Source organism: Pseudorasbora parva, chromosome 9 (genome assembly GCF_024679245.1).
Source record: "Pseudorasbora parva isolate DD20220531a chromosome 9, ASM2467924v1, whole genome shotgun sequence".
In the NCBI taxonomy this organism is placed as follows: domain Eukaryota; kingdom Metazoa; phylum Chordata; class Actinopteri; order Cypriniformes; family Gobionidae; genus Pseudorasbora; species Pseudorasbora parva.
Genome location: NC_090180.1, coordinates 22,593,473 through 22,611,436, shown reverse-complemented (window position 1 = coordinate 22,611,436; position 17,964 = coordinate 22,593,473). Strand labels below are relative to the sequence as shown.

At 45.5% G+C, this 17,964-nt stretch overlaps 1 protein-coding gene across 1 annotated transcript; it reads left to right on the top strand.

Moving 5' to 3' along the window:
• The first annotated feature begins 2,848 nt into the window (after positions 1-2,848).
• Positions 2,849-4,925, top strand: LOC137089601 (zona pellucida sperm-binding protein 4-like). The gene is made up of 8 exons (XM_067453190.1): positions 2,849-3,455; positions 3,531-3,718; positions 3,785-3,882; positions 3,954-4,111; positions 4,194-4,386; positions 4,456-4,603; positions 4,691-4,763; positions 4,849-4,925. Exons 1-8 carry the CDS (start codon positions 2,849-2,851, stop codon positions 4,923-4,925), a joined length of 1,542 nt encoding a protein of 513 aa, XP_067309291.1.
• Positions 4,926-17,964: the final 13,039 nt, after the last annotated feature.

The window sequence follows — 17,964 nt, the reverse complement described above, 5'->3', positions numbered from 1 at the left end:
CTAGAGCTTGGACCAGGAGTTGTGTAGCCTGTTCTGATAGGAAGGGTATAATCTTTCTACTGTTGTATAAGGCAAATCTGCAGGACCGGGCTGTTGCAGTAATGTGGTCAGTGAGATTTTAAATGGTTATCAATCACAACTCCAAGGTTCCTGGCTGTCCTGGATGGAGTTATGGTTGATGAACCAAGCTGAATGGAGAAATTTTGAAGTGCTGGGTTGGTTGAGACAAGTAATTCTGTCTTTGCAAGATTGAGTTCAGTCAGAAATGTCTGTCAGACAGGCAGCGATACGAACACTGACTGTAGGATCATATGGTTGAAATGAGAAGTAGAGTTGAGTGTCATCACCATAGCAGTGATAGGAGAAGCCACTTCTCAAAGCCAATGTCCACTTCTCCCCTTAGCCTTGCTTCCACTACTCTTTCCCACAACTTCATTGTATGGCTCATCAGCTTAATACCTCTATAGTTTCCACAACTCTGCACATCTCCCTTGTTCTTAAAAATCGGCACCAAAACACTTCTCCTCCATTCCTCAGGCATCCTCTCACTCTCTAAGACCTTGTTGAACAACCTAGTTAAAAACTCTACTGCCATTTCTCCTAGACACTTCCATACCTCCACTGGTATGTCATCAGGGCCAACTGCCTTTCCTCTCTTCATCCTCTTCAAAGCTCTCCTAACTTCACCCTTGCTAATACTTTCTACTTCCTGTTCAACAATATTTGCCTCTACAACTCTTCTCTCCCTGTCATTTTCCTCATTCATCAGTTCTTCAAAGTACTCCTTCCATCTTTCCCTCACCCTCCTGTCACCTGTCAAAACATTTCCATCTCTATCTTAAATCACTCTAACCTGCTGCACATCCTTTCCATCTCTATCCCCCTGCCTCGCCAACCGATACACATCCCTCTCACCTTCCTTACTATCTAACCTTGCATACATGTCCTCATACGCTCTCTGTTTGGCCTTTGCCACCTCTATCTTAACCTCACGCTGCTTCGCCCTATATTCCTGTCTACTTTCCTCCGTACTCTCACTGTCCCACTTCTTCCTAGCTAACTTCTTCCTCTGGATACTCTCCTGGACTTCCTCATTCCACCACCAAGTCTCCTTGTGTTCTTTCCTCCTTCCAGATGACACACCTAGCACCTTCCTACCCGTCTCCCTGATCACTTTGGCTGTAGTAGTCCAGTCATCCGGAAGCCCCTCCTGACCACCTAAAGCTTGCCTCAACTCCTCCCTGAAAACCACACAGGACTTTTCCTTTTCCAACTTCCACCACTTTGTCTTCTGCTCTGCTTTTACTCTCTTCATCTTCCTCACCACCAGAGTCATCTTACACACCACCATCCTATGCTGTCTAGCTACACTCTCACCTACCACTACTTTCCACTACAATCGCTAATTTCCATTAAATTGCAGCGTCTACATAAGATATAGTCCACTTGTGTGCTCCTGCCAACACTCTTATATGTCACCCTGTGTTCCTGCCTCTTCTGAAAGTACGTGTTCACTACAGCCATCTCCATACTTTTAGCAAAGTCTACCAACCTCTGTCCTTCTGGGTTCCTTTCTTGAAGACCAAACCTGCCCATCACTTCCTCATCTCCACTATTCCCTTCCCCAACATGTCCATTCAAATCTGCCCCTATCACTACTCTCTCACCTCTGGGAACAGTCTGCATCACTTCCTCCAACTCGCTCCAGAATCTGTCTTTCTCATCTTGCTTACAACCTACTTGTGGAGCATAGGCACTAACAAAATTCAACATCACACCTTCAATATCCAGCTTCAAACTCATCAACCTATCTGACACTCTCTTTACCTCCAGAACATTCTTCACAAACTCCTCCTTCAGGATCACTCCAACTCCATTTTTCTTCCTGTCCACACCATTATAAAACAGTTTAAACCCTGCTCCAATTCTTCTAGCCTTGCTCCCTTTCCACCTGGTCTCCTGGACACACAGAATGTCAACTTTCCTCCTCTGCATCATATCTACTAGCTCTCTGCCTTTACCTGTCATTGTACCAACATTCAAAGTCCCTACTTTCAGTCCTAAACTCTTGCCTTTCCTCTTCTCTTTCTGCCTACTGACACGCTTTCCTCCTCTCCTTGTTTGACTAACAGTAGCCCAATTTCCACCAGTGCCCTGTAGGTCAACAGCACTGATGGCGGTCGTTGTTAACCCGGGACCCAACCGATCCGGTATGGAAGTCATATTCGTGATTCGCATAATGGATTATGCGAATGAATGGATTATGCGTGATTCGCATAATGGATTATGCAAAGTTAATGGATTATTAACTTTATTTTATCTCACATACTCTTAAATTGCTTTACAAATAACTTTTAGGTGTCTGATTGTATGAAGTCTGTTTCTGCCATTTTTTTCTGAGTATTTGGGCTGTATTACCTCACATAATTTAATGATAATCTTATATCAGAAATATTTGATTGTACTTGCTCTTTCGATATTTAGATTTCTCTGTTTTAAAATAGGTATATAATGCTAGTTAATATTTCAGCATGTCTACAAGCAAAGCAGAATGCACCAAACATCTACCCAAAGTATTTTGGGCAAGCTCTAGTAGCAAACCTGTGCATGAACCTTTTTACTTGTCTTCAAGATGACAAATCTGGCCAATTGGAATCAAGAACTATCACACGTGTATCATTTTGAGAACCAATGAGAATCTTCTGGTAGCATAAGCTCCCATTTGGGCAAGTCTGGAGAATCGTGACTGTTAATGGAGAGGGGAGGGATTATCGTTAATTAGCCAAAATCTGTAGAATACAAAAAGACCAAAGGGCAGCATCTCAACAGTGTGACTAGCTGTTGAACAATGGCAGGAAGCTGGTGTGCAGTGCAGTCTCTGGCACTTTGTGTGTGGTTTTGTGCTTTCTGTCATGCTGTTCCACAGTGGAGTAATCTGCCCCAGAATCCGCAAGCTCTGATGTTACAGCAAACTGACCAGCGGCTTCAGAAGCAAGTTGGTCAACAGTTTCCTCAGTGGGTTCAACAACAAGCTAATCAGCAGGTTCAGAAACAAGCTAGTCAGCAGTCTCCTCAGAGGGTTCAGACACAAGCTAATCAGCAGGTTCAAAAACAAGCTAGTCAACAATCTTCTCAGTGGGTTCAACAACAAGCTAGTCAACAGTCTCCTCAGTGGGTTCAGACACAAGCTAATCAGCAGGTTCAGACACAAGCTAATCAGCAGGTTCAGAAACAAGCTAGTCAACAGTCTCCTCAGTGGGTTCAACAACAAGCTAGTCAACAGATTCAACAGCAGGTTCAGTCTAAGCAGCCAGTGGTGCAGGCAGAGCCCCTTGACAAATGTGCTGTAGCTGATTATGAGCAGATCCAATGTGGCCCAGATGGTATCAGTGGTGCGGACTGTGGAGCGCTCAACTGCTGCTTTAACGGACAGCGGTGTTACTATGGGAAGGCAGGTAAGAGTGTTGAGTCAATGTAAAGGGGTTCATGTTAAACTCCTCTTCAGCAATAACCTGCTCTCTTTGTTCCAGTGACTGTCCAGTGTATAAGAGATGGTCAGTTTGTGGTAGTGGTGGCTAGAGATGTCACACTGCCTCGATTGAGCCTGGATTCAGTCCGTCTCCTGGGTGGAAACGACCCACCTTGCAGTCCTGTGGGATCCACACCTTCCTTTGCTATATACCAGTTCCCTGTCACTGCATGTGGCACGAGCATGATGGTGAGTAGCTGCATGTGCTTCTGTTCTGCTTAGAATGGACTGGATGCCAACAGTTACTATTTGCAGGAGGACAGTGGATATGTGGTGTATGAAAACAGAATGACCTCCTCGTATGAAGTGGGTGTCGGACCACTTGGTTCCATCACAAGGGACAGCCATTTTGAGTAGGTGACTTATTGTCTAGCATGCATGTTAATCCTTTACAAATGCTACAAGCTCTCTGTTTGTTGTCCAGGCTTCTCTTCCAGTGTAGGTACTCTGGTACTTCTGTGGAAGCTCTGGTTGTGGAGGTCAACACTGTTCCTGCACCTCCACCAGTAGCTGCTTCTGGACCCCTCAGGGTGGAGCTTAGACTGGCAAATGGTCAATGTGTCACCAAAGGCTGTGCAGAAGGCAAGTGTCTGCCCAAGTATGGATGATTTTCTACAACTCCAGGTTGCAGCAGTTTCTGTTTAAACGCTGTGTTCTTCCTCAGGGGATGAGGCGTACACGTCCTACTACAGTGATGCTGATTATCCGATCACAAAAGTCCTGCGGGAGCCTGTGTTTGTTGAGGTGCGCGTGTTGGAGAGGACTGACCCCAACATTGTCCTGATGCTGGGACGTTGCTGGGCAACATCAACCCCCAGTCCACTCAGTCTACCCCAGTGGGACCTTCTGGTCGATGGGTGAGTAAGGCTGGTCTTCATCCATCTAGTGTGCTGTAAGGCCTTTCTGACTGCCCCTTTGCCTTTCAGATGCCCTTACCAGGATGACCGTTACCTGACCACACTGGTTCCGGTGGCTGGCTTTTCTGGTCTTCAGTTCCCAACCCACTACAAGCGCTTTGTTGTGAAGATGTTCACATTTGTGGATCCAGCATCACTGGCTCCTCTGCAGGAAACCGTAAGCTCCACAGCCTTGCCTGAACCCTTGATATTAGTCTTTTTTTATAGTGGCTTCTGTGGCTTGACCCTTTTCCCTCTCTGCTAGATCTTCATCCACTGTAGTACAGCGGTGTGCCATCCCTCTTCTGGCTCCTGTGAGCAAAGCTGCGCTAGGAAAAGTGAGTGCTTGCTGTAAACTGACTTCAGGAACCATGAGAAATTGTTTTTTAAATGCCCCTCACAATTCTGCCACTTCTTTTCCAGGAAGAGATGCTGATGTCAAGACAGTCTCCATTGGACAAACTGTGGTGTCTAGTGGAGAAGTTACCCTGGTCATGTGATTTTAATGGTCTTAATAAACATGAAACTCAACAGCAGTGTCTCTTTGGTCTTGCTTTTTCATGACTGTTGGGTTTGCATTATTGGGTCACTAATCTAAACCAGATTTTATTTGAAATGGGTTGACTTAGAAAGTCCTAAGTGCATGTGTAGTCTCATCCTGTCATAATGAGTCAAGGGACTGTCCATAGAAACCTCCCCTGTCCACTTGTAGAACACTTCAAATTGGTGACAGGGGTTACCCTCGGTTATCCTCTATATTTAGCATATCGTTTAGCTTGGTGGTATGGTTCTGTTCCAGGCAAGAACTCCCTGTGCATTGTAGATAAGAGCAGCGACAAGAGCTCCCCTCCCCAACCACATGTAATGAAAGCCGTAAGTGTGCTGCTAATATCAAACATGCGCTCTCTTCTCTCTGCGCTGGAGAGAACTAGAGCTTGGACCAGGAGTTGTGTAGCCTGTTCTGATAGGAAGGGTATAATCGTTCTACTGTTGTATAAGGCAAATCTGCAGGACCGGGCTGTTGCAGTAATGTGGTCAGTGAGATTTTAAATGGTCATCAATCACAACTCCAAGGTTCCTGGCTGTCCTGGATGGAGTTATGGTTGATGAACCAAGCTGAATGGAGAAATTTTGAAGTGCTGGGTGGTTGAGACAAGTAATTCTGTCTTTGCAAGATTGAGTTCTGTCAGACAGGCAGCGATACGAACACTGACTGTAGGATCATATGGTTGAAATGAGAAGTAGAGTTGAGTGTCATCACCATAGCAGTGATAGGAGAAGCCACTTCTCACTACTTCTCAAAGCCAATGTCCACTTCTCCCCTTAGCCTTGCTTCCACTACCCTTTCCCACAACTTCATTGTATGGCTCATCAGCTTAATACCTCTATAGTTTCCACAACTCTGCACATCTCCCTTGTTCTTAAAAATCGGCACCAAAACACTTCTCCTCCATTCCTCAGGCATCCTCTCACTCTCTAAGACCTTGTTGAACAACCTAGTTAAAAACTCTACTGCCATTTCTCCTAGACACTTCCATACCTCCACTGGTATGTCATCAGGGCCAACTGCCTTTCCTCTCTTCATCCTCTTCAAAGCTCTCCTAACTTCACCCTTGCTAATACTTTCTACTTCCTGTTCAACAATATTTGCCTCTACAACTCTTCTCTCCCTGTCATTTTCCTCATTCATCAGTTCTTCAAAGTACTCCTTCCATCTTTCCCTCACCCTCCTGTCACCTGTCAAAACATTTCCATCTCTATCTTAAATCACTCTAACCTGCTGCACATCCTTTCCATCTCTATCCCCCTGCCTCGCCAACCGATACACATCCCTCTCACCTTCCTTACTATCTAACCTTGCATACATGTCCTCATACGCTCTCTGTTTGGCCTTTGCCACCTCTATCTTAACCTCACGCTGCTTCGCCCTATATTCCTGTCTACTTTCCTCCGTACTCTCACTGTCCCACTTCTTCCTAGCTAACTTCTTCCTCTGGATACTCTCCTGGACTTCCTCATTCCACCACCAAGTCTCCTTGTGTTCTTTCCTCCTTCCAGATGACACACCTAGCACCTTCCTACCCGTCTCCCTGATCACTTTGGCTGTAGTAGTCCAGTCATCCGGAAGCCCCTCCTGACCACCTAAAGCTTGCCTCAACTCCTCCCTGAAAACCACACAGGACTTTTCCTTTTCCAACTTCCACCACTTTGTCTTCTGCTCTGCTTTTACTCTCTTCATCTTCCTCACCACCAGAGTCATCTTACACACCACCATCCTATGCTGTCTAGCTACACTCTCACCTACCACTACTTTCCACTACAATCGCTAATTTCCATTAAATTGCAGCGTCTACATAAGATATAGTCCACTTGTGTGCTCCTGCCAACACTCTTATATGTCACCCTGTGTTCCTGCCTCTTCTGAAAGTACGTGTTCACCACAGCCATCTCCATACTTTTAGCAAAGTCTACCAACCTCTGTCCTTCTGGGTTCCTTTCTTGAAAACCAAACCTGCCCATCACTTCCTCATCTCCACTATTCCCTTCCCCAACATGTCCATTCAAATCTGCCCCTATCACTACTCTCTCACCTCTGGGAACAGTCTGCATCACTTCCTCCAACTCGCTCCAGAATCTGTCTTTCTCATCTTGCTTACAACCTACTTGTGGAGCATAGGCACTAACAAAATTCAACATCACACCTTCAATATCCAGCTTCAAACTCATCAACCTATCTGACACTCTCTTTACCTCCAGAACATTCTTCACAAACTCCTCCTTCAGGATCACTCCAACTCCATTTTTCTTCCTGTCCACACCATTATAAAACAGTTTAAACCCTGCTCCAATTCTTCTAGCCTTGCTCCCTTTCCACCTGGTCTCCTGGACACACAGAATGTCAACTTTCCTCCTCTGCATCATATCTACTAGCTCTCTGCCTTTACCTGTCATTGTACCAACATTCAAAGTCCCTACTTTCAGTCCCAAACTCTTGCCTTTCCTCTTCTCTTTCTGCCTACTGACACGCTTTCCTCCTCTCCTTGTTTGACTAACAGTAGCCCAATTTCCACCAGTGCCCTGTAGGTCAACAGCACTGATGGCGGTCGTTGTTAACCCGGGACCCAACCGATCCGGTATGGAAGTCATATTCGTGATTCGCATAATGGATTATGCGAATGAATGGATTATGCGTGATTCGCATAATGGATTATGCAAAGTTAATGGATTATTAACTTTATTTTATCTCACATACTCTTAAATTGCTTTACAAATAACTTTTAGGTGTCTGATTGTATGAAGTCTGTTTCTGCCATTTTTTTCTGAGTATTTGGGCTGTATTACCTCACATAATTTAATGATAATATTATATCAGAAATATTTGATTGTACTTGCTCTTTCGATATTTAGATTTCTCTGTTTTAAAATAGGTATATAATGCTAGTTAATATTTCAGCATGTCTACATGCAAAGCAGAATGCACCAAACATCTACCCAAAGTATTTTGGGCAAGCTCTAGTAGCAAACCTGTGCATGAACCTTTTTACTTGTCTTCAAGATGACAAATCTGGCCAATTGGAATCAAGAACTATCACACGTGTATCATTTTGAGAACCAATGAGAATCTTCTGGTAGCATAAGCTCCCATTTGGGCAAGTCTGGAGAATCGTGACTGTTAATGGAGAGGGGAGGGATTATCGTTAATTAGCCAAAATCTGTAGAATACAAAAAGACCAAAGGGCAGCATCTCAACAGTGTGACTAGCTGTTGAACAATGGCAGGAAGCTGGTGTGCAGTGCAGTCTCTGGCACTTTGTGTGTGGTTTTGTGCTTTCTGTCATGCTGTTCCACAGTGGAGTAATCTGCCCCAGAATCCGCAAGCTCTGATGTTACAGCAAACTGACCAGCGGCTTCAGAAGCAAGTTGGTCAACAGTTTCCTCAGTGGGTTCAACAACAAGCTAATCAGCAGGTTCAGAAACAAGCTAGTCAGCAGTCTCCTCAGAGGGTTCAGACACAAGCTAATCAGCAGGTTCAAAAACAAGCTAGTCAACAGTCTCCTCAGTGGGTTCAGACACAAGCTAATCAGCAGGTTCAAAAACAAGCTAGTCAACAATCTTCTCAGTGGGTTCAGACACAAGCTAATCAGCAGGTTCAGAAACAAGCTAGTCAACAGTCTCCTCAGTGGGTTCAACAACAAGCTAGTCAACAGATTCAACAGCAGGTTCAGTCTAAGCAGCCAGTGGTGCAGGCAGAGCCCCTTGACAAATGTGCTGTAGCTGATTATGAGCAGATCCAATGTGGCCCAGATGGTATCAGTGGTGCGGACTGTGGAGCGCTCAACTGCTGCTTTAACGGACAGCGGTGTTACTATGGGAAGGCAGGTAAGAGTGTTGAGTCAATGTAAAGGGGTTCATGTTAAACTCCTCTTCAGCAATAACCTGCTCTCTTTGTTCCAGTGACTGTCCAGTGTATAAGAGATGGTCAGTTTGTGGTAGTGGTGGCTAGAGATGTCACACTGCCTCGATTGAGCCTGGATTCAGTCCGTCTCCTGGGTGGAAACGACCCACCTTGCAGTCCTGTGGGATCCACACCTTCCTTTGCTATATACCAGTTCCCTGTCACTGCATGTGGCACGAGCATGATGGTGAGTAGCTGCATGTGCTTCTGTTCTGCTTAGAATGGACTGGATGCCAACAGTTACTATTTGCAGGAGGACAGTGGATATGTGGTGTATGAAAACAGAATGACCTCCTCGTATGAAGTGGGTGTCGGACCACTTGGTTCCATCACAAGGGACAGCCATTTTGAGTAGGTGACTTATTGTCTAGCATGTTAATCCTTTACAAATGCTACAAGCTCTCTGTTTGTTGTCCAGGCTTCTCTTCCAGTGTAGGTACTCTGGTACTTCTGTGGAAGCTCTGGTTGTGGAGGTCAACACTGTTCCTGCACCTCCACCAGTAGCTGCTTCTGGACCCCTCAGGGTGGAGCTTAGACTGGCAAATGGTCAATGTGTCACCAAAGGCTGTGCAGAAGGCAAGTGTCTGCCCAAGTATGGATGATTTTCTACAACTCCAGGTTGCAGCAGTTTCTGTTTAAACGCTGTGTTCTTCCTCAGGGGATGAGGCGTACACGTCCTACTACAGTGATGCTGATTATCCGATCACAAAAGTCCTGCGGGAGCCTGTGTTTGTTGAGGTGCGCGTGTTGGAGAGGACTGACCCCAACATTGTCCTGATGCTGGGACGTTGCTGGGCAACATCAACCCCCAGTCCACTCAGTCTACCCCAGTGGGACCTTCTGGTCGATGGGTGAGTAAGGCTGGTCTTCATCCATCTAGTGTGCTGTAAGGCCTTTCTGACTGCCCCTTTGCCTTTCAGATGCCCTTACCGGGATGACCGTTACCTGACCACACTGGTTCCGGTGGCTGGCTTTTCTGGTCTTCAGTTCCCAACCCACTACAAGCGCTTTGTTGTGAAGATGTTCACATTTGTGGATCCAGCATCACTGGCTCCTCTGCAGGAAACCGTAAGCTCCACAGCCTTGCCTGAACCCTTGATATTAGTCTTTTTTTATAGTGGCTTCTGTGGCTTGACCCTTTTCCCTCTCTGCTAGATCTTCATCCACTGTAGTACAGCGGTGTGCCATCCCTCTTCTGGCTCCTGTGAGCAAAGCTGCGCTAGGAAAAGTGAGTGCTTGCTGTAAACTGACTTCAGGAACCATGAGAAATTGTTTTTTAAATGCCCCTCACAATTCTGCCACTTCTTTTCCAGGAAGAGATGCTGATGTCAAGACAGTCTCCATTGGACAAACTGTGGTGTCTAGTGGAGAAGTTACCCTGGTCATGTGATTTTAATGGTCTTAATAAACATGAAACTCAACAGCAGTGTCTCTTTGGTCTTGCTTTTTCATGACTGTTGGGTTTGCATTATTGGGTCACTAATCTTAACCAGATTTTATTTGAAATGGGTTGACTTAGAAAGTCCTAAGTGCATGTGTAGTCTCATCCTGTCATAATGAGTCAAGGGACTGTCCGTAGAAACCTCCCCTGTCCACTTGTGGAACACTTCAAATTGGTGACAGGGGTTATCCTCTATATTTAGCATATCGTTTAGCTTGGTGGTATGGTTCTGTTCCAGGCAAGAACTCCCTGTGCATTGTAGATAAGAGCAGCGACAAGAGCTCCCCTCCCCAACCACATGTAATGAAAGCCGTTAGTGTGCTGCTAATATCAAACATGCGCTCTCTTCTCTCTGCGCTGGAGAGAACTAGAGCTTGGACCAGGAGTTGTGTAGCCTTTTCTGATAGGAAGGGTATAATCGTTCTACTGTTGTATAAGGCAAATCTGCAGGACCGGGCTGTTGCAGTAATGTGGTCAGTGAGATTTTAAATGGTCATCAATCACAACTCCAAGGTTCCTGGCTGTCCTGGATGGAGTTATGGTTGATGAACCAATCTGAATGGAGAAATTTTGAAGTGCTGGGTTGGTTGAGACAAGTAATTCTGTCTTTGCAAGATTGAGTTCAGTCAGAAATGTCTGTCAGACAGGCAGCGATACGAACACTGACTGTAGGATCATATGGTTGAAATGAGAAGTAGAGTTGAGTGTCATCACCATAGCAGTGATAGGAGAAGCCACTTCTCACTACTTCTCAAAGCCAATGTCCACTTCTCCCCTTAGCCTTGCTTCCACTACTCTTTCCCACAACTTCATTGTATGGCTCATCAGCTTAATACCTCTATAGTTTCCACAACTCTGCACATCTCCCTTGTTCTTAAAAATCGGCACCAAAACACTTCTCCTCCATTCCTCAGGCATCCTCTCACTCTCTAAGACCTTGTTGAACAACCTAGTTAAAAACTCTACTGCCATTTCTCCTAGACACTTCCATACCTCCACTGGTATGTCATCAAGGCCAACTGCCTTTCCTCTCTTCATCCTCTTCAAAGCTCTCCTAACTTCACCCTTGCTAATACTTTCTACTTCCTGTTCAACAATATTTGCCTCTACAACTCTTCTCTCCCTGTCATTTTCCTCATTCATCAGTTCTTCAAAGTACTCCTTCCATCTTTCCCTCACCCTCCTGTCACCTGTCAAAACATTTCCATCTCTATCTTAAATCACTCTAACCTGCTGCACATCCTTTCCATCTCTATCCCCCTGCCTCGCCAACCGATACACATCCCTCTCACCTTCCTTACTATCTAACCTTGCATACATGTCCTCATACGCTCTCTGTTTGGCCTTTGCCACCTCTATCTTAACCTCACGCTGCATCGCCCTATATTCCTGTCTACTTTCCTCCGTCCTCTCACTGTCCCACTTCTTCCTAGCTAACTTCTTCCTCTGGATACTCTCCTGGACTTCCTCATTCCACCACCAAGTCTCCTTGTGTTCTTTCCTTCTTCCAGATGACACAACTAGCACCTTCCTACCCGTCTCCCTGATCACTTTGGCTGTAGTAGTCCAGTCATCCGGAAGCCCCTCCTGACCACCTAAAGCTTGCCTCAACTCCTCCCTGAAAACCACACAGGACTTTTCCTTTTCCAACTTCCACCACTTTGTCTTCTGCTCTGCTTTTACTCTATTCATCTTCCTCACCACCAGAGTCATCTTACACACCACCATCCTATGCTGTCTAGCTACACTCTCACCTACCACTACTTTCCACTACAATCGCTAATTTCCATTAAATTGCAGCGTCTACATAAGATATAGTCCACTTGTGTGCTCCTGCCAACACTCTTATAAGTCACCCTGTGTTCCTGCCTCTTCTGAAAGTACGTGTTCACCACAGCCATCTCCATACTTTTAGCAAAGTCTACCAACCTCTGTCCTTCTGGGTTCCTTTCTTGAAGACCAAACCTGCCCATCACTTCCTCATCTCCACTATTCCCTTCCCCAACATGTCCATTCAAATCTGCCCCTATCACTACTCTCTCACCTCTGGGAACAGTCTGCATCACTTCCTCCAACTCGCTCCAGAATCTGTCTTTCTCATCTTGCTTACAACCTACTTGTGGAGCATAGGCACTAACAAAATTCAACATCACACCTTCAATATCCAGCTTCAGACTCATCAACCTATCTGACACTCTCTTTACCTCCAGAACATTCTCCACAAACTCCTCCTTCAGGATCACTCCAACTCCATTTTTCTTCCTGTCCACACCATAATAAAACAGTTTAAACCCTGCTCCAATTCTTCTAGCCTTGCTCCCTTTCCACCTGGTCTCCTGGACACACAGAATGTCAACTTTCCTCCTCTGCATCATATCTACTAGCTCTCTGCCTTTACCTGTCATTGTACCAACATTCAAAGTCCCTACTTTCAGTCCTAAACTCTTGCCTTTCCTCTTCTCTTTCTGCCTACTGACACGCTTTCCTCCTCTCCTTGTTTGACTAACAGTAGCCCAATTTCCACCAGTGCCCTGTAGGTCAACAGCACTGATGGCGGTCGTTGTTAACCCGGGACCCAACCGATCCGGTATGGAAGTCATATTCGTGATTCGCATAATGGATTATGCGAATGAATGGATTTTTCGTGATTCGCATAATGGATTATGCAAAGTTAATGGATTATTAACTTTATTTTATCTCACATACTCTTAAATTGCTTTACAAATAACTTTTAGGTGTCTGATTGTATGAAGTCTGTTTCTGCCATTTTTTTCTGAGTATTTGGGCTGTATTACCTCACATAATTTAATGACAATATTATATCAGAAATATTTGATTTTACTTGCTCTTTCGATATTTAGATTTCTCTGTTTTAAAATAGGTATATAATGCTAGTTAATATTTCAGCATGTCTACAAGCAAAGCAGAATGCACCAAACGTCTACCCAAAGTATTTTGGGGAAGCTCTAGTAGCAAACCTGTGCATGAACCTTTTTACTTGTCTTCAAGATGACAAATCTGGCCAATTGGAATCAAGAACTATCACACGTGTATAATTTTGAGAACCAATGAGTATCTTCTGGTAGCATAAGCTCCCATTTGGGCAAGTCTGGAGAATCGTGACTGTTAATGGAGAGGGGAGGGATTATCGTTAATTAGCCAAAATCTGTAGAATACAAAATGACCAAAGGGCAGCATCTCAACAGTGTGACTAGCTGTTGAACAATGGCAGGAAGCTGGTGTGCAGTGCAGTCTCTGGCACTTTGTGTGTGGTTTTGTGCTTTCTGTCATGCTGTTCCACAGTGGAGTAATCTGCCCCAGAATCCGCAAGCTCTGATGTTACAGCAAACTGACCAGCGGCTTCAGAAGCAAGTTGGTTAACAGTTTCCTCAGTGGGTTCAACAACAAGCTAATCAGCAGGTTCAGAAACAAGCTAGTCAGCAGTCTCCTCAGAGGGTTCAGACACAAGCTAATCAGCAGGTTCAAAAACAAGCTAGTCAACAGTCTCCTCAGTGGGTTCAGACACAAGCTAATCAGCAGGTTCAAAAACAAGCTAGTCAACAATCTTCTCAGTGGGTTCAGACACAAGCTAATCAGCAGGTTCAGAAACAAGCTAGTCAACAGTCTCCTCAGTGGGTTCAACAACAAGCTAATCAACAGATTCAACAGCAGGTTCAGTCTAAGCAGCCAGTGGTGCAGGCAGAGCCCCTTGACAAATGTGCTGTAGCTGATTATGAGCAGATCCAATGTGGCCCAGATGGTATCAGTGGTGCGGACTGTGGAGCGCTCAACTGCTGCTTTAACGGACAGCGGTGTTACTATGGGAAGGCAGGTAAGAGTGTTGAGTCAATGTAAAGGGGTTCATGTTAAACTCCTCTTCAGCAATAACCTGCTCTCTTTGTTCCAGTGACTGTCCAGTGTATAAGAGATGGTCAGTTTGTGGTAGTGGTGGCTAGAGATGTCACACTGCCTCGATTGAGCCTGGATTCAGTCCGTCTCCTGGGTGGAAACGACCCACCTTGCAGTCCTGTGGGATCCACACCTTCCTTTGCTATATACCAGTTCCCTGTCACTGCATGTGGCACGAGCATGATGGTGAGTAGCTGCATGTGCTTCTGTTCTGCTTAGAATGGACTGGATGCCAACAGTTACTATTTGCAGGAGGACAGTGGATATGTGGTGTATGAAAACAGAATGACCTCCTCGTATGAAGTGGGTGTCGGACCACTTGGTTCCATCACAAGGGACAGCCATTTTGAGTAGGTGACTTATTGTCTGGCATGCATGTTAATCCTTTACAAATGCTACAAGCTCTCTGTTTGTTGTCCAGGCTTCTCTTCCAGTGTAGGTACTCTGGTACTTCTGTGGAAGCTCTGGTTGTGGAGGTCAACACTGTTCCTGCACCTCCACCAGTAGCTGCTTCTGGACCCCTCAGGGTGGAGCTTAGACTGGCAAATGGTCAATGTGTCACCAAAGGCTGTGCAGAAGGCAAGTGTCTGTCCAAGTATGGATGATTTTCTACAACTCCAGGTTGCAGCAGTTTCTGTTTAAACGCTGTGTTCTTCCTCAGGGGATGAGGCGTACACGTCCTACTACAGTGATGCTGATTATCCGATCACAAAAGTCCTGCGGGAGCCTGTGTTTGTTGAGGTGCGCGTGTTGGAGAGGACTGACCCCAACATTGTCCTGATGCTGGGACGTTGCTGGGCAACATCAACCCCCAGTCCACTCAGTCTACCCCAGTGGGACCTTCTGGTCGATGGGTGAGTAAGGCTGGTCTTCATCCATCTAGTGTGCTGTAAGGCCTTTCTGACTGCCCCTTTGCCTTTCAGATGCCCTTACCGGGATGACCGTTACCTGACCACACTGGTTCCGGTGGCTGGCTTTTCTGGTCTTCAGTTCCCAACCCACTACAAGCGCTTTGTTGTGAAGATGTTCACATTTGTGGATCCAGCATCACTGGCTCCTCTGCAGGAAACCGTAAGCTCCACAGCCTTGCCTGAACCCTTGATATTAGTCTTTTTTTATAGTGGCTTCTGTGGCTTGACCCTTTTCCCTCTCTGCTAGATCTTCATCCACTGTAGTACAGCGGTGTGCCATCCCTCTTCTGGCTCCTGTGAGCAAAGCTGCGCTAGGAAAAGTGAGTGCTTGCTGTAAACTGACTTCAGGAACCATGAGAAATTGTTTTTTAAATGCCCCTCACAATTCTGCCACTTCTTTTCCAGGAAGAGATGCTGATGTCAAGACAGTCTCCATTGGACAAACTGTGGTGTCTAGTGGAGAAGTTACCCTGGTCATGTGATTTTAATGGTCTTAATAAACATGAAACTCAACAGCAGTGTCTCTTTGGTCTTGCTTTTTCATGACTGTTGGGTTTGCATTATTGGGTCACTAATCTTAACCAGATTTTATTTGAAATGGGTTGACTTAGAAAGTCCTAAGTGCATGTGTAGTCTCATCCTGTCATAATGAGTCAAGGGACTGTCCGTAGAAACCTCCCCTGTCCACTTGTGGAACACTTCAAATTGGTGACAGGGGTTATCCTCTATATTTAGCATATCGTTTAGCTTGGTGGTATGGTTCTGTTCCAGGCAAGAACTCCCTGTGCATTGTAGATAAGAGCAGCGACAAGAGCTCCCCTCCCCAACCACATGTAATGAAAGCCGTTAGTGTGCTGCTAATATCAAACATGCGCTCTCTTCTCTCTGCGCTGGAGAGAACTAGAGCTTGGACCAGGAGTTGTGTAGCCTTTTCTGATAGGAAGGGTATAATCGTTCTACTGTTGTATAAGGCAAATCTGCAGGACCGGGCTGTTGCAGTAATGTGGTCAGTGAGATTTTAAATGGTCATCAATCACAACTCCAAGGTTCCTGGCTGTCCTGGATGGAGTTATGGTTGATGAACCAATCTGAATGGAGAAATTTTGAAGTGCTGGGTTGGTTGAGACAAGTAATTCTGTCTTTGCAAGATTGAGTTCAGTCAGAAATGTCTGTCAGACAGGCAGCGATACGAACACTGACTGTAGGATCATATGGTTGAAATGAGAAGTAGAGTTGAGTGTCATCACCATAGCAGTGATAGGAGAAGCCACTTCTCACTACTTCTCAAAGCCAATGTCCACTTCTCCCCTTAGCCTTGCTTCCACTACTCTTTCCCACAACTTCATTGTATGGCTCATCAGCTTAATACCTCTATAGTTTCCACAACTCTGCACATCTCCCTTGTTCTTAAAAATCGGCACCAAAACACTTCTCCTCCATTCCTCAGGCATCCTCTCACTCTCTAAGACCTTGTTGAACAACCTAGTTAAAAACTCTACTGCCATTTCTCCTAGACACTTCCATACCTCCACTGGTATGTCATCAAGGCCAACTGCCTTTCCTCTCTTCATCCTCTTCAAAGCTCTCCTAACTTCACCCTTGCTAATACTTTCTACTTCCTGTTCAACAATATTTGCCTCTACAACTCTTCTCTCCCTGTCATTTTCCTCATTCATCAGTTCTTCAAAGTACTCCTTCCATCTTTCCCTCACCCTCCTGTCACCTGTCAAAACATTTCCATCTCTATCTTAAATCACTCTAACCTGCTGCACATCCTTTCCATCTCTATCCCCCTGCCTCGCCAACCGATACACATCCCTCTCACCTTCCTTACTATCTAACCTTGCATACATGTCCTCATACGCTCTCTGTTTGGCCTTTGCCACCTCTATCTTAACCTCACGCTGCATCGCCCTATATTCCTGTCTACTTTCCTCCGTCCTCTCACTGTCCCACTTCTTCCTAGCTAACTTCTTCCTCTGGATACTCTCCTGGACTTCCTCATTCCACCACCAAGTCTCCTTGTGTTCTTTCCTTCTTCCAGATGACACAACTAGCACCTTCCTACCCGTCTCCCTGATCACTTTGGCTGTAGTAGTCCAGTCATCCGGAAGCCCCTCCTGACCACCTAAAGCTTGCCTCAACTCCTCCCTGAAAACCACACAGGACTTTTCCTTTTCCAACTTCCACCACTTTGTCTTCTGCTCTGCTTTTACTCTATTCATCTTCCTCACCACCAGAGTCATCTTACACACCACCATCCTATGCTGTCTAGCTACACTCTCACCTACCACTACTTTCCACTACAATCGCTAATTTCCATTAAATTGCAGCGTCTACATAAGATATAGTCCACTTGTGTGCTCCTGCCAACACTCTTATAAGTCACCCTGTGTTCCTGCCTCTTCTGAAAGTACGTGTTCACCACAGCCATCTCCATACTTTTAGCAAAGTCTACCAACCTCTGTCCTTCTGGGTTCCTTTCTTGAAGACCAAACCTGCCCATCACTTCCTCATCTCCACTATTCCCTTCCCCAACATGTCCATTCAAATCTGCCCCTATCACTACTCTCTCACCTCTGGGAACAGTCTGCATCACTTCCTCCAACTCGCTCCAGAATCTGTCTTTCTCATCTTGCTTACAACCTACTTGTGGAGCATAGGCACTAACAAAATTCAACATCACACCTTCAATATCCAGCTTCAGACTCATCAACCTATCTGACACTCTCTTTACCTCCAGAACATTCTCCACAAACTCCTCCTTCAGGATCACTCCAACTCCATTTTTCTTCCTGTCCACACCATAATAAAACAGTTTAA